Source organism: Carlito syrichta, unplaced genomic scaffold (assembly GCF_000164805.1).
Source record: "Carlito syrichta isolate Samal-C Ts95f unplaced genomic scaffold, Tarsius_syrichta-2.0.1 Scaffold310924, whole genome shotgun sequence".
NCBI lineage: Eukaryota > Metazoa > Chordata > Mammalia > Primates > Tarsiidae > Carlito > Carlito syrichta.
Window position 1 is genome coordinate 5,362 of NW_007255020.1, and position 13,163 is coordinate 18,524.

Genomic DNA, 13,163 nt, shown 5'->3' on the forward strand with positions numbered 1-13,163 from the left:
AGAAGAGGGGTGGGGAAGGGAGAAGGGAAGGGAAGCAGAGGGAGGCCAGATATGGTGGCTCAGCCTGTAATCCCAGCACTTTTGGAGGCCAAGACAGGAGGATCACCCAGGAGTTCAAGAGCAGCCTGGGTAACATAGCAAGACCCTATCTCTCCAAAAAAAAAAAGGAGCTGGGAAGGGCACATGGATTTGGCAACTGGAATATTATTGAAGGGAGTATTGGGCTTGAAGGAGCAAATGGAGGGAGCAGAGAAGGCTGTAAACAATGCACTCAAAAAGTGGGTTTTAGATGAAAAACATTTTGACAAGAGCAAAGGGAGGTAGCTTAAGGAGGAAGCAAGTTGGTTTCCGGATGGGAAAGAACTGACCAAGATTATAGGCCACAGAAGCAAGTAGCGGCAAGGGAAAGGCAGAGAAACAGGAGGAAGACTGACACAGCAAGCCCTCTGAAAGATAGGTTGGTAGGGAATCAAAGCTAGGCCCTTGGGGGAGGAAGCATGGATGGAAAATCAAGATGGAGCTGACACTGGTACATTGAGAAGTAGAGGAAGAAAATTAAAGGCCTCAATTTTCTCTGTGAAAAAAAGGTTCAGATAGGATAAGAGACTTGAGGGTGGTGATGAAGGTTTACTACAGCTTCCACAGGGACTGGGGGAAAAGGTAGAAACTCATGAGAAGAAAACTGGAAAGGCGAGCAGTGTTGAGGGTTGGTTAAGGACCCAGTCTAGATTATGGCAGCGCCTTTTACACTTTAGCACAGGGGAGATCTCTGGTCACTTCAGGAATCCAGTGAAGGTGATGGGAATCTAGCCATTCTGGAGAGCAGCCCAGACCTTCCTAGCCAAAAGAAATATATGTACCCCCCCATGATCCAGCAATTCTACTTCTGGGTATATTTCCCAAGAAGTTCTCATGTGGGCTTGTAAGGGGACATTCATGAAGCTGCTCACAGCAGCATGGTTTGTGGCTGGGGAGAGTTAGAAACATTCTGGGTGTCCATCATCCGGGAAGTAGACACAGGGAACCCCATGAAGTAGGATGTAGCAGCTGGGAGCCATGAACTAGATGTATACAAACCAACATGGATAGATCTTAAAAGCATAGCACTGAATAAGAGCACATCATTCATGTAAGTTACAAATAGATACACGCAAAACAAAAATATGCAAACAAAAATATACACTTTAGCATACTTTAACCATAAGAATGGGAACAGGACATGGGGATAAAAAAGGAATGAATGAGTAAATAATTAAAACAAGAGAGTGGAGGAGAAAATAAAGTGAATCTAGTGACACTGGGGGCTGTCTCTCTAGAAAAGTGGACACATGCCCATCTGCATAAATTTTAGCATGTGAATCCATGGGCTTCACAAACCTTCTAAGGCTTATCTGCATTGTAAGTCTTAAATTTTAAAATTTTTATTATTTCAGTAACTTTAGGGGTACAAAAGGGTTAGGGTTACATGGATGTATTTTATAGTGGGGAAGATGTGTGGGCTTTAAGTGTACTCATCACTCCCATCTGTCCACATTGTACCTGATGGGTGACTTTTCATTTCCCCACCTTCCCACCCTCCCACTTCTGAGTCTCCAATGTCCACATAGAATGTTCAATGTTCATTCTATATGCCTTTCAGACCCTTAGCTTAGCTCCCACTTATAAGTGAAAACATGTAGTATTTGGTTTTTTGTTCACACACTACTTCATTGAGGAGGATGGTCTCCAGTTCCATTCAAGTTGCTACAAAAAGACATTATTTCATTCTTTTTTATGGCAACCATGAATTTTTAATATGGCCAGTTGGACGTGTTGGAGAAGGATACCTTGTCTGTCTGAAGATAAGCATGTCAAGCTAGATGCCAGCCGCCTACCAACAGACTTCCAAAGAGCCCTCAGCTGTGTCTATACTGGAGACTTCCTAGTTTATACTCATAACCCTGGTTTCATATTAAAATAACCCATGCAACTTTTAAAAGCTACCAAAGCCAGGACCTGACTCCCAGACATTCTACTTTAATTAGGTAAGGCCTGAGCATCCTTTTTATTTATTTATTTATGTATTCTTTATTTTGAAGATGTGAGGTACAATTCAGGGTTAGACATATATTCATTATGTAGGTACCCTTGTTGATAAGGTGTGCCCCTCCGTCCCCTGGCAGATTACCACTACTCCCAATCCCACATCCCTTCCCCCCACCTCCTCCTTGGCAGTTTCCCACTACTGCCAATCTTTTTCTTATAGTATGATGATAATTGTCAATGGTCTACTTATGAGTGAAAACATGTGATTCTCAGTTCTTTGTTTCTGTGATAGATCGCTCAGTATTATAGACTCTAAGTCAATCCAGGTTGCAGTGAAGTTCATGATTTTGTCCTTCTTTATGGCTGCATAATATTGCATTGTGTATATGTACCATATATTTTTTTAATCCAGTCCTCTTTCGATGAGCAGCACAATTGGTTCCATGTTCTTGCTATTGTGAACAATGCTGCAATAAACATACATGTGCAAGTATCTTTTTCATCGAATGATTTGAGTTCCTCCAGATATATTCCCAGTAGGGGGATTGTGGGATCATATGGAAGGTCAAATTTTAGATCTTTTAGGAATCACCACATGTCTTCCACAGAGACTGTACTAGTTTACACTCCCACTAACAGTTTAGAAGTGTTCCTTTATTACCGCATCCTCTCCAGCATCTGTTGTTGAGTTACTGATGATGGCCATCCTGACTGGAGTTAGGAGGCGTCTCAGTAGTTTTAATTTGCCTTTCTTTGATGACTAGTGAGGCTGAGCATTTTTTCAAGTATCTGTTGTCTGCTCATATGTCTTCTTTTGAGAGGTGTCTATTCATATCTTTTGCCCACTTTGTAATTGGAGCTGTTTGCTTTTTTCTTTTTGGCACATTTAAGTTCCTTGTAGATCCTACATGTTAGACCTTTGTCAGACATACAGTTGGCAAATATTTTTTCCCTGTCTGTAGGCTGCCTCCCTGCTCTCTTGATGGTTTATTTGGCTGTGCAGAAGCTTGTCAGTTTGATGAGGTCCCACTTGTCTATTTTATCTCTTATGGCATGGGCATTTGGGGTTTTGATCAGAAATTGGTTGCCAGTTCTAATTTCCATAAAGTGTCTCCTGCATTTTCTAAGGTTCTTACAGTTTCAGGTTTTATGTTTAACTTTTTGATCCATTTAGAGTTGATTTTTGTGTATGGTGATATATAGGGTTCTTGTTTTAATCTTCTGTATGTGGTCAGCCGGTTTTCCTAGCACCATTTACTGAATAGGTTCTCTTCTCCCCAGTGCTTGGTGGTGGAGGTTTTATCAAAGATGAGTTGGTTGAGATTTGAAGTTTTGCTTCTGGAATCTCTATTCTGTTCCATTGGTCTATATGCCTGTTCTTATACCAATACCAAGCTGTTTTGATTATTGTAGTTTTATAATAAAGTTTAAAGTCTGGGAGTGTGATAACTCCTGCTTTTTTTTGTTTTTGCTGAGGATTGTTTTGGTGATTCATGGCCGTTTATGTTTCCATATGAATTCCTGTATTGTCATTTCCAGGTCTAAGAAGAATGCTGCTGGTAATTTAATGGGTATTGCGTTAAATCTATATACTGCCTCGGTAGGATGGACATCTTAGCAATGTTGATTCTTCCAATCCATGAGCATGGAATATTTTTGTGCCATCTTCAATATCTTTGAGTAGTGGTTTGTTGTTTTCACTGTATAGGTCTTTCACGTCTCTGGTTAGGAAGTTAACAAGGTATTTCATTTTTTTGTGTGGGTATTGCAAATGGGATTGTGCTTTTTATTTGGGTTTCTGTTTGTTTGTTGTTGATGTATAGAAATGCAACTGTCTTTTGCACATTTATTCTATACCCTGAGACTTTGCCAAAGTCCTTTACCAGTGCAAGGAGGTTTTTAACAGATTCTCTTGGGTTTTTGAGGTATAGAATCATGTCATCTGCAGAGGGATAACTTGATTTCCTCTTTTCCTATTTGGATACCCCTGGTCTCCTTCTCTTGTCTGATTGCTTTATCTAGGACTTCCAAAACTATGTTGAAAAGGAGGGATAAGAGTGGACATCCTTGTCTTGTTCCAGTTTTCAAGGGAAATGGTTCCAATTTCTTTCTATTTAGCAGTATGCTGGCTGTGGGTTTCTCATAGATGGCTCTTGCTATTTTGAGATATGTTCCATCTAAGAGCATCCCTTTTTAAAAAGCAGAGTCCGGTAGCAACTAGGTTGGAAAACCATTGGCTTACACAGCACCCAGAGACCTTAAGATCCAGAACCTCTGAGGCAGGATCGCCAAAACTCTATAGGTTAACAAAATTACCAAGTGATTCTTTGGCACACTCAAGTTGAAGAACATAATACTTCATCTTTCTTACTCTAAAATTGGCATGGTTCCTAATTCTGGTTTGTAACCTGAGTCTAGGTCTATTTTCTGCAGGGAATGGGGGGGGCAGGATGAGGATGCTGTGGTCTTCCAAAGCCTCCTAATACAGAGATCACTTAACTCTAGTACAGTGGAGTTCTGACAACCCCTGTGACAAATGTGCTTTGGGGCTTAAACCTATCTAAGTTATGCAGGATTGGCTGGCAATACTAACGATCCTCTCTTCTCTGTGGCCATAGTGCAAGGAAATTAATGAAACACACACAAAACTTTCCTCTGAAAAGAGGCTTCCCCAGCAGTAAATCAGTCTTCTTAAATCAAATGAAAAGTCAGAAGACCAGCCCACATTTTTTAAAGTGTCTACATCTGTTTCATGTTCCTATAATACCAATAACCAAAGGACTATTTCGCACAAGGGTGTAACACAGAACCTACCCCCCTTTTCAGGATTGGAGCTTGTTTGCATTCATGGAGAATATTCAATTACTAGATATTACATGTTCATAACTGTTTAAGGCAAGGGACTAAGAAAAATGTTTTTGTATAAAAACAAATAACTGCACAACCAGTGTTCTTACATCAAAGTAAGGCCCTACAGGTGCTCATGGGGGTAACGTCCACGCCGCCCTTACTTTAGGAAATGCTCTTCCAGCAGCCCTAGCTCCTTCCACACATTTCCTCCCATTTCCTCTTGTGACAGGGAGGACCCATGTAGCCTGAATGCAGGAGGACTGCAGACCAGAGGGGTTATCAGGATGGCATTCAGTTACTGCTTTCTGCCTCAGCTCTAAGCCTCAGCTCTCTAACAGCCCTCAGCAAACAGGACCCAACCACCTGGCCTGGCATTTTACTCTCCACTTCTCACATCGGTAGCTCTGTGAGCTGGCAGTGCTGATGTTGAGTCATCATGTTGGCAAAGTACCACAAGAGAGGGGCTGGAATGAACTGCCCCCCTGCAACCGCTCCGGGCGAGTCCAGCCTCTCTAGCCATTGGCTAGAGCAAGTGTCTTGAAAACCAAATCTAGGGATTACTGGTGATCCATGGCCCCTTCTGACTCTCCCAGCTCCCCCAGATTACAAGAACTGATTTCGAGCTGCAGGAGGTGACAATGACTGGCTCTTTCATTCTGCATTCCTTAATAGAAGAGTTTTCCTTCCCCCTTTTAACCTGCATCCTTTGCTGGCCTCACAGGGAATCTCTACATCTCTAAACTCTGGCCTCTATTCTGGAGGAAGTTGGGCTGCCTATCTGTGGCAGCAGAAATAAGACGTTGGCACGTTAATAGAATGTTTGCCCTTCGATGAACTAGAGCATGGAAGCCAATTCTTAAGCCGGATTTTTCAGTAGAGGACAATTGTGATTCAAAAATCACTTCATTTTCCAGGCATGACTCATCCTCATATTATATCAGAATGTGAAGAGAGGCTGGAAACCCCATGCTTGGCAAATCCCAGTGCCTAAACACTGGAGGGCTCACTTTCTATTGTGGCAGATCTTTCATACAAACTGGGTCCCTTTGTCATAGAGTCCCATTGAATAACAAAAGGAGAAAGAAGTGGGGAGATTAACTGCTGTTGGAAATGAAGATGTTGATAAAGTGCACTAAACAAAGAAAAGTACCCCTTCACTCAGTTGGAGCCTTCTGACATAGAATAGAACAGCAACAAGAAAATTGGACCAAAGGGGGGAGAGAAATCATGTGGCACCATCTGGCAGTAACACCCATGACAAACAGGAGTTTCTTGGTTCCTATTAGACTTCGGTTTTACATTTATTATTTTTCCTTTTTTTTTTTTCCAATTTACCCCTTGTCTTCTGAACTAAAATTATAAACTCTGAGAGCAGAGATTAGATTAGAACCTTCTTAGCCTCCCCATAATTTTTTAAACAGTGCTGGCCACAACAAGTGTACTCAGAAAAAAAAATTGGGGGGGGGAGGTTTGAGAATGACAATTTGAAATTGACTTTGAGAAATCTTAGCAGCCAAGAAAACTGTTTGAGAATACTTGTAGCTCCCTAAAAGTAAGAGAATAGCAGCAGCAGACTCCTCAAGAGTCAGGAAAGGAATTGCCCAGCAGAAGAGGGCAGCCATCTTGGTGTGGGAAGAGATGAAATAGAAAAGACATGTTGGTATTTTTAAAAAGCATAACAGGAGCCAAGCATAGGTCTTCAACACAACAAACTGAAGGCAGCCAAGGTACCATGTACTGGTTTACAGAAGAAGGAAATGGCAAGATATAGGCCCAGTCTTCTGTCTTCCTCTCTGATAGGGAAGAGTATTATATGTTTAGTCTATGGAAAAATCAACATATTAAGTTATTCGTGCTAGATGAAGATTTAGAAAGATATTATAGGAGCCCCTTGCCCTCCCACAACATATTTTCCCCACTGGCCTGAAGAAACACTTTCAGGTGACATGACAGGGAATATGAGTACAGATGCTCTTGGGGACTGAATGGCTTACAAACACCAGCTCTTTGCTTTGGCCTGTAGGTTAAAGCAGCCACCACCCATGTTCCTTAATGAATTATGTTGACTCTAACTGCCCTGCAGCAGAGCCAGCTGCTTCCCCGGCTAAGACAGTATCTCTGCCTAACACATACCAAGGGCAGGACAGGATTTTTTCAGAAACTGGTCTTGGAAGGTATGAAGAAGTCTGACAATTAAGTTCATGAACTCACCCTAGAAAAAGTGCTACATATCTTTTGAAGTACTCCCCTTGGGAAGCTATGCACCAATGCCAGCACCTAGTCTACCTGTCAAAGCAATTTTGGAACCCTTTTTCTGGAAAGGCCATCAGAGCTGTCATTGTGAGAATGTTGGAGCTTCAATTAGAGCTATTCTAAGCTCCTGGGATATGAGTGAATTAAACAGACATGATCATAGTTCTCATGGAGCTTATGATATTGAAAGGGAAACATACAAGTAAATAGGCAATTTGCATATAGGATGCTATCTGACAAGTGCAGGGTGCTGTGGGGATGTTTAGCTACTTACATCCAATAAGTGATTCTTTAGCATACTCAAGGGATAGGGTTAGGGTTAGGATTAGAGTTAGAGTTCGGGTTGGGGTTAGAGTTAGGGTTGGAGGCATTGCCCATTTCAGGCTTGCATGGTTCTAGAGAACTATACAGAGAAAGAGACAGCTGGAAGCTGAGGGGTCAGGTAGAACTTAGTCAATAGTCAGATGGGGAGAGAGGCTCCAAGCAAAAGATTAGCCTGTGACACCTGATGGAACAAAAGTCATTCAGGCAAGCCCAGAACGGTGAGTGGATATAAGAGAAGGTAAGAAGACAACAGAAGCCAGAACAGAAAGCAAATACTTCACCAGGCTAAGGAATTTGGACTTTCTCCTGAGATCACTATGGAGATGTTGAAGAGTTTAAAATAGGAGAGTAACCAGATCAGGTTTGCATTTAAGAAGGATCACTCCTGTTAAAATGTGAGAACTAGCCTGATGACAGGTAGCTTGAATGCCTTGGAAGCAGAAAGCAGCAGTTGCAATAATCTGAGAGACAGAAGGCAGTGTTCTGCTCTGAGGCAGTTGGAGAAGGAATGGAGTGGCTGGGGGAATGCTGTAATAGATATTGAAGATGGAGAATGACTGAGACTCCGGGACCAAGAAAAGGAGCCAACAGTGAGAGGGCAAAGACTGGCGTGCTGGTGACTGCCCTGAGTGATGGTGCTCTGGGTGAGTGATGGTTGTCATGCACTGAGCCAGGAACAGCAGGAGGAGCAGGGGAGGTATTCAGGGAAGAATCAGGTCTTTCTAGATACAGGCCGCTGGACACATGGGTCAGAACTAAAGCCAGGCTGAATAGACATTGGAGAGTGTCAGTAGAGATAGTGAAGAAGACACTGCCATGAATGGAATGCCTAGAGAGAGAAGGGAAAGTGAGGCACAGGCCAGGGACAAAATCCTGAGGATTAGCAACATTCAAGGAACAGGCTGCAGAAGAGTCTACAGAGGAGACTCGAAGGAGCTGCCAGAGAGAGAGGGAAAAAAACAAAACAGGAGAGCCAGGCCATGGAAGCAATGACAGAGCGCTTTCCCAGAGTCTCCAAGTGCCTGCCTGGCACACAGTAGGAGCCACAGGATGGGGAAGGCTGGGTGTCACAGGAAGCCAGATTGTGGGACAACACTGAAGCTATACCCAGCTACACTGTACTTCCCAAGGTGAGCCACACAGCTAGAGACACCCTGACACGAATGCTTTAGCGCCTATAGTGAAAACCCTTGGGAACTCATCGGCTGAGGCATGGAGCCTTCTCACTGTCCTTCCCCAAGGTGCAACCTCACCAACATAGGCCACACCTCTGAACAGTGAGAAGCAGCCTAGGATATCGTCCAGGGTTGCAACATGTTCTGGGAGAAGTCAGCACAGGTTGAACCACCTTGGACAAAAGTAGACTTCGTGGGCCAGTTCACTGATGAGAATGCTCCTGTCTTTGAGAGGCGGGAATTGGAAAGCTCCCCGACAAAGTTCTGGTGAACAGAACCTAGAGTGGGGGCAGGGAGTGAGACATGAGGAAGACTTGAGCTGGCTGGGAGATGTAATGATGCAGGTGGGCAGGGGGAGCATGGCAGAACTGATAGGGTCATCTTTCTCACCTCTTCCCAAGCCTCCTTCTTTGCCTTCTCCTCTCTCCCAGCTCCTTTGCCACTTTCCCTTTCCCTCTCCTCCCTCAGGGTTGGGCTTTTCAGAGTTTGTCTTGACAACCAGGGATCAGGAACACATGTGGGTGGGGTGGCCTGGAGTGGTGACAACTTCCAGAGTGGAGGGAAAATGGTCTCACGAAGATGGCAGAACCCTCAGACCACACCTCTCCAACGGAAAAGCCCATTTTAGCTCAGTGCTGGGCTGCAAGGAGAGACGGGAACAGCCCGTGGCTTCCCCCACAGTTTCTGCCAGCTCTGGCGAGGGCAGCTCTTTGGAAAGGGTTGACCACAGGACTCAGCAGCTTTCTCCGCCAGGCCCCCCGGACACAACCAGGCATCGCCAAGGCTGGGGGTTGCTCCATCCAGGCCTCTTAGGGGATTCTCTGGGCAGCACGACAGTGGAAACTGCCTGTTCTGCTTTTAGTATCTTCCCTTTTCTATCTGTGCTCTGGTTTCCTCCAGCACTGACAAGAATTTCAGCAGTCTTGCAGCCATGCTCTTGTATTTTCGTTATTCCAAAAAGTCTCAAGCTTCCAGAACTCTATGAAACAGGCAATAGAAGTCATTCCTTAAGCCACATGTGACTGTCAAATCCTATTAAGTCTTAGGTACTGGGGATGGACACAGCAGTGATCGAGTAGTCATGGTCCCTCCCTTAGCTGAAGGTAGAGTATGAAAATGGTCCTCATCTTCTGTATGGCCTGAACCCAACCTCACATTATGCCTGCCCAGCAGCAGAGACAGTGTGAGTCCATAGAGGCCAGCACGGTGGCCTGCACAACACATCAGTGTCTGAATTGCATCAAATGCAACTGTACTTCTCCTCAGAAGGTAACAGGCCCTCACTGGAGAGAGGGCCTATATAATCGATAATGAGCCTGAACATCCTTAATAAGAGAACCAGAGATGGAGTCCCAACAAACTTAACAAAGAAAATTTTGTCCCCATCCCTGGAAATTTACTGTCTGCAGTCTCAGGCCAAGTTGACAGATTCGGAAAATAGCAGTGACATAATTCACACTTTTTTTCCATCAAGCACAGAGCAGTCGTGGCACTCTGGCCTTTGCTTATGTTGTTCCCCTGCCTGGAATGCCCTCCTTTCTGCACTTTCTGTAACAAAAATTCTATGCAACTGAAGTATTTAGGGATGAAACAATATGATATCTGGGATTTGCTGGGGTCCTGCAAGATTTGAGGACAGGAGAGTGAGAAGAGGAGAGGAGAGAGTTGAAATAAAATTGGGCAATTAATAAAATATAATAGTGGGTACGTGAGCGTTCATCCCACTATTCTCTCTGTTTTGTGTATATATGGATATTTCTGAATGAAAAGATTTCTAAAAGTTCTATGCATCCACAAAGCCCCAGTCAATCCCAACTTATACATGAAGTTTTCCTGATGACTTCCCTCTCATGGATAAGCGCCTCCCTGGTCAAACTCCAATGTCATGACTAGTGTTATCCAAGATAGAACTGTGAATTAATTCTGCCATATATTATGTATTTTGTGTCATGGGTTTTCAATTACCCCTTTTAATTTCATGGCAGAAAGGAGAGGAGGAGAAAGCAACGAGCATTTAATCAGGACCCAGTATATGTAGAGGCTGAACTACGTGTTCCTCATATAGGTTGTATCCTATAGCACTTCCTTAGTACAAGGTTAGCTCATAATGTGTGTCTCATAAAATATATGTAAGAAAATATAGAGGCATCATTCACTAAACATCAGCATGACCACCTGGTGTATTAGTATGCAGCCATTAAAGATAAGAATTTCTAATGATACAGGGAAGGACTTATGTTCTCATGCTAAGTGAAAGAAATCTGGGGCACAAAATCATATGTATTGTACGATCTCAACCTATAAAAACTGTCTAGAAAAAAACTGGATATATATATATATATATACACACACACATACACATGTACATACATATTTCTGGGCAGGGAATTATTAGGGATTCTTTTTTCTTGTCTTTTTTAAAAATATGGCTTAATAATTATACATAACAGGAGTCAGCAAACTTTTTTCATAAAGGATCAGATAGCAAATATTTTCAGTTTTGGAAGCCATGCAGTCTGTCATATCTACTCAACTCTGCTGTTGCAGCATGAAAGCAACCAGAGACAATATATCAGCAGATGCGAATGACTGTATCCTAGGACAACTTTATTTACAGAAACAGGCAGTGGGCTGAATTTGTCTCATTACCAGCCACTGTTTTCTAGCCTCTGATATATTATGTTATAACCAGAAAAAAAATGTTATTTAAGTAAGCATTCTTTGACTGGAAGATCTTGGTACTGTAATTAGTAGATCACAGTACAGGTACCTTGCATCACTAAACAAAACAAAAAATCATAAATTGAAGAATATAAGAATAAAAATTCTATACTGATTAGAGTAAAAATTTACCATACCTGTAATTAATACAAATTTTGTCTCTGTCTTCAAGCCTAATGCATTTTACTTATTAAGATTTTCTTTTGTCTTTTAATAAAGTTTTATAATATTTTAACAACCTCTCAGAAATCTATTCTTTTAAAAACCTCATGTAGGATGAACAGGAAAAGTAAATTTTTTATTTCTTTTTTTCTCCAGATTTTCTGAAGCCAAGGCCCTGGGAGAAAGTATAAATGAAGCAAGAAGTAAAATTGGTAAGCAGATGATGATCTGGTCACCTCTTTCACACGCCATTTTCCTGGGGGAAACCAGGCCATGACATGCCTCCAAATAGCCATGAAGCCTAGTTTTGGGAAAGCCTGCCAAGGAAGCTGCCCTGAGAGCCTTTCACTGGAAATTTGTCATCTCCTCCATCACCCATCAGGAAAAATGTTTTCTTCTGTCTAAAACCTGAACGTCTCATCCTCCTGCAAATCTCAGCTCCAGTATCCCAATGAGATAGTTTTGCTTTTCCTTGATGTTTTTTAGCAATAGCTCAGCTAGTCATAGCCACACGATTACAGTGATGTCATTTCATACTTTCAAGTACCGTGAAACACATTTACACCTCCCAAAGCTTATACTTAGCATTTTTGGCACAGATGTGCATTTTTTCAGCACCATTCAATAAGCCCCTCGGAGGATGAGAAGCAAAACTGATCCATAGAACCTTCCCGGGTACAGACTACAGAGTGGGGCTTCTCAACTCAGGTAGCATCCCTGCAAAGATGAGGTTAAGAAAAGAGGCAAACTCAATAAAGTGGGCCTCAAATCCTTTTCATCCCATACTACAAGACACACAGAGACCCATCTTCCAGGACTGGGGTAGCTTCACGGGGTCTCTGTTCCTCTGTGCTGAAGAAGAGAGCAATTACCTGTTCACAGCTGGCTCCCTGGGACCTTCTTGTCCTCTTTTCCCTCCACCTACAAGCGAGGATGAATATGAGTATCTCCTTTAGCTTTTCCAACAGAGCATTAAAAATCATGATAGGCTTGGCCAGGCACTGTGGTTCCCATGTGTAACCCAGCATTCTGGGATACTTGAGCCTAGGAGTTTGAGACCAGCCTAGGCAACATAGCAAGACCTCATCTCTACAAAAAAGAATTGAAACATTAGCTGGGTGTGGTGGTGTGCACCTGTAGTCCCAGCTACTCAGAGGCTAAAGCAGGAGGATCACCTAACCCCAGGAGGTTGAGGCTGCAGTAAGCTATATCTGCCTAGGAGACAGAGCAAGAATTCAATGCAAAAATTTTGGAAAGGCCAGGCATGGTGGCTCACATCTATAATCTTAGCACTTTGGGAGGCTGAGGTGGGAGGATCACTTAAGACCAGGAGTTCAAGACCAGCCTGGGCAACCAGCATACCAAGACCTCATCTCTAAAACAAGCAAACAAATCTTGATGTCCTCAGGTTATCTTGGTCAGGGAAACAGGAGGCCCAAGGTCCCTCTGTGACCTGAGGCAGAAAGGGCTAAAGCTGCCAGACCCTGAGCCATGCCCAGCAACTACCCCCAGAATCCTTGTGTCTCATGGGTTCTCAACCAGATTCCAGGATCTTGGATGAGAGAGAAATGCCCCAATATTTTCACCAACCTCTAACTGAAATTTAGCACCACCTTCAATGATGAATGCAGGCAGCAGACCCCAGTAGACTGG

General features: G+C 43.1%; 1 protein-coding gene across 1 annotated transcript in view; it reads left to right on the forward strand.

Moving 5' to 3' along the window:
* The window catches only part of KIF6 (kinesin family member 6), a 99,456-nt gene that overhangs the window by 1,741 nt on the left and 84,552 nt on the right, over nucleotides 1-13,163 (forward strand). Inside the window, exon 2 of the mRNA XM_021717757.1 lies at nucleotides 11,667-11,722. Coding sequence (XP_021573432.1) covers nucleotides 11,667-11,722 — 56 coding nt within the window. The remainder of the gene's footprint in view (nucleotides 1-11,666; nucleotides 11,723-13,163) is intronic.